General features: G+C 41.4%; 1 protein-coding gene across 1 annotated transcript in view; it reads right to left on the reverse strand.

The window, feature by feature from the left end:
* Positions 1 to 1,454, reverse strand: part of LOC101858873 — a 34,813-nt gene that overhangs the window by 2,416 nt on the left and 30,943 nt on the right. The window contains exon 5 of the mRNA XM_005102179.2: positions 27 to 244. Within this exon, the coding sequence (XP_005102236.1) occupies positions 27 to 244 (218 nt within the window). The remainder of the gene's footprint in view (positions 1 to 26; positions 245 to 1,454) is intronic.

Genomic DNA, 1,454 nt, shown 5'->3' on the forward strand with positions numbered 1-1,454 from the left:
CCATCCACCCAACACCCCGCCCGTACCAGCCAGCCTTGGCCTGCCCGATGTCCGACTCCGCCAACACCCTCAGGATGAACTCCCCTTGGTGCGAGTCTGCCTGGTAGTAAGGCACCAGGAAGTAACCTCCGGGGTCAAGGTCAAAGCGGGCGCTGATCTCCCGGCGGTCCGCCTCCCCGTCCACATGACCAATCAGCTGGAGTTTAGAGATGTGGCGTTTCTCATCCCTATCGAAATGCTTGGCCTGAGGATGAGTTATTGTGAACACTATACATGGTGATCTAATCTTACTACTTATGGAGCTAAGGCCAAATTTTGCGAACAGTATATTCTCAGAAACTACCGAATGAAAAAATATAAAACTTTGCCTATACCTTTAACTTTATGATTCAAACATTTTGAGAATAAAACACATTGGATTAAAACTTCAAAGACACTTTAATCATTATCTTCATTTTGTGTTTTGTTCAGTTTAGTTTTAGTAGAGGTTTTACGGCGCTCGCAACTGCATAGGGTCATATGAGCGCCAGAAGATTAGAGGGGTTACAAGAGAGTAAAAAACACAAAAAAGAAGGAGGGGAGATAAGGACGACAGATGTTTGATAGGAAAGAAGGAGCAAACCACACCAGAGCACCCGCCAACCACCCACATTTTGTGTTTGCAATCTATCTTCTATAAACTAGTTTGGTAGCAGGTCGCTTCTCAAGTCAGTCAAGTGTTTGTTTTAGTAAGAGTTTTAAGACATCTGCAACACAATAAGGTCATATAAGTGCCAAAGATTAGAGGTGTTACAAGAGAGTAACAAACACAAAAAAAGAAGAAAGAGAGATAAGGACGATAGACGTTTGAAAGGAAAGAAGGAACAAACCACACCGGAGCACCCGCCCACCACCCACGTCAAAATGTTTGGCCAGAGAACGAGTTGTAGGAAAACATGACATCAAAAGATTAGGAAGGAAAGTTGTTGTGATCAGTAAATAAACAGATGTTAGACGTGCCAAGAAAATGAGTTGCTTCTCCTATTTTAGTCCTGTAGAAATAGATGTGTTGAATTGGTAGGCTGAGTTTTTACAATTCATTAGTTGGAAATAATAAAAGATATGGCAAACTTGAAGAAAATGACATCAGTTGAGAGTCTAAAAATTTACTCCTTTGTTGATTTTCTGCCGATATCTCCATTTGTGGAGTGCGAGAAGTAACTCATTTTGTCAGCACGTCCCACATATACGATTTACCCCTGATTTTTAAAAATTTTTGTTATTGTTTTTTTGTGCTGTTTTTGTTTGTTTGTTTCGGGGTTGTTGTTTGTTGGGTTATTGTTTTGTTGTTTTGTTTTGTTGTTTGGTTTTGTTGTTGTTGGGGTTTTTTTGGGGGGCGGGGCGGGGTTGTTTGTTTGTGTTTTCTTTGCCGATCAAAACTCAATTCGTAAGTCCAAAACACCACCTCCCCCCCC

Source organism: Aplysia californica, unplaced genomic scaffold, assembly GCF_000002075.1.
Source record: "Aplysia californica isolate F4 #8 unplaced genomic scaffold, AplCal3.0 scaffold00315, whole genome shotgun sequence".
Taxonomy (NCBI): Eukaryota; Metazoa; Mollusca; class Gastropoda; order Aplysiida; family Aplysiidae; genus Aplysia; species Aplysia californica.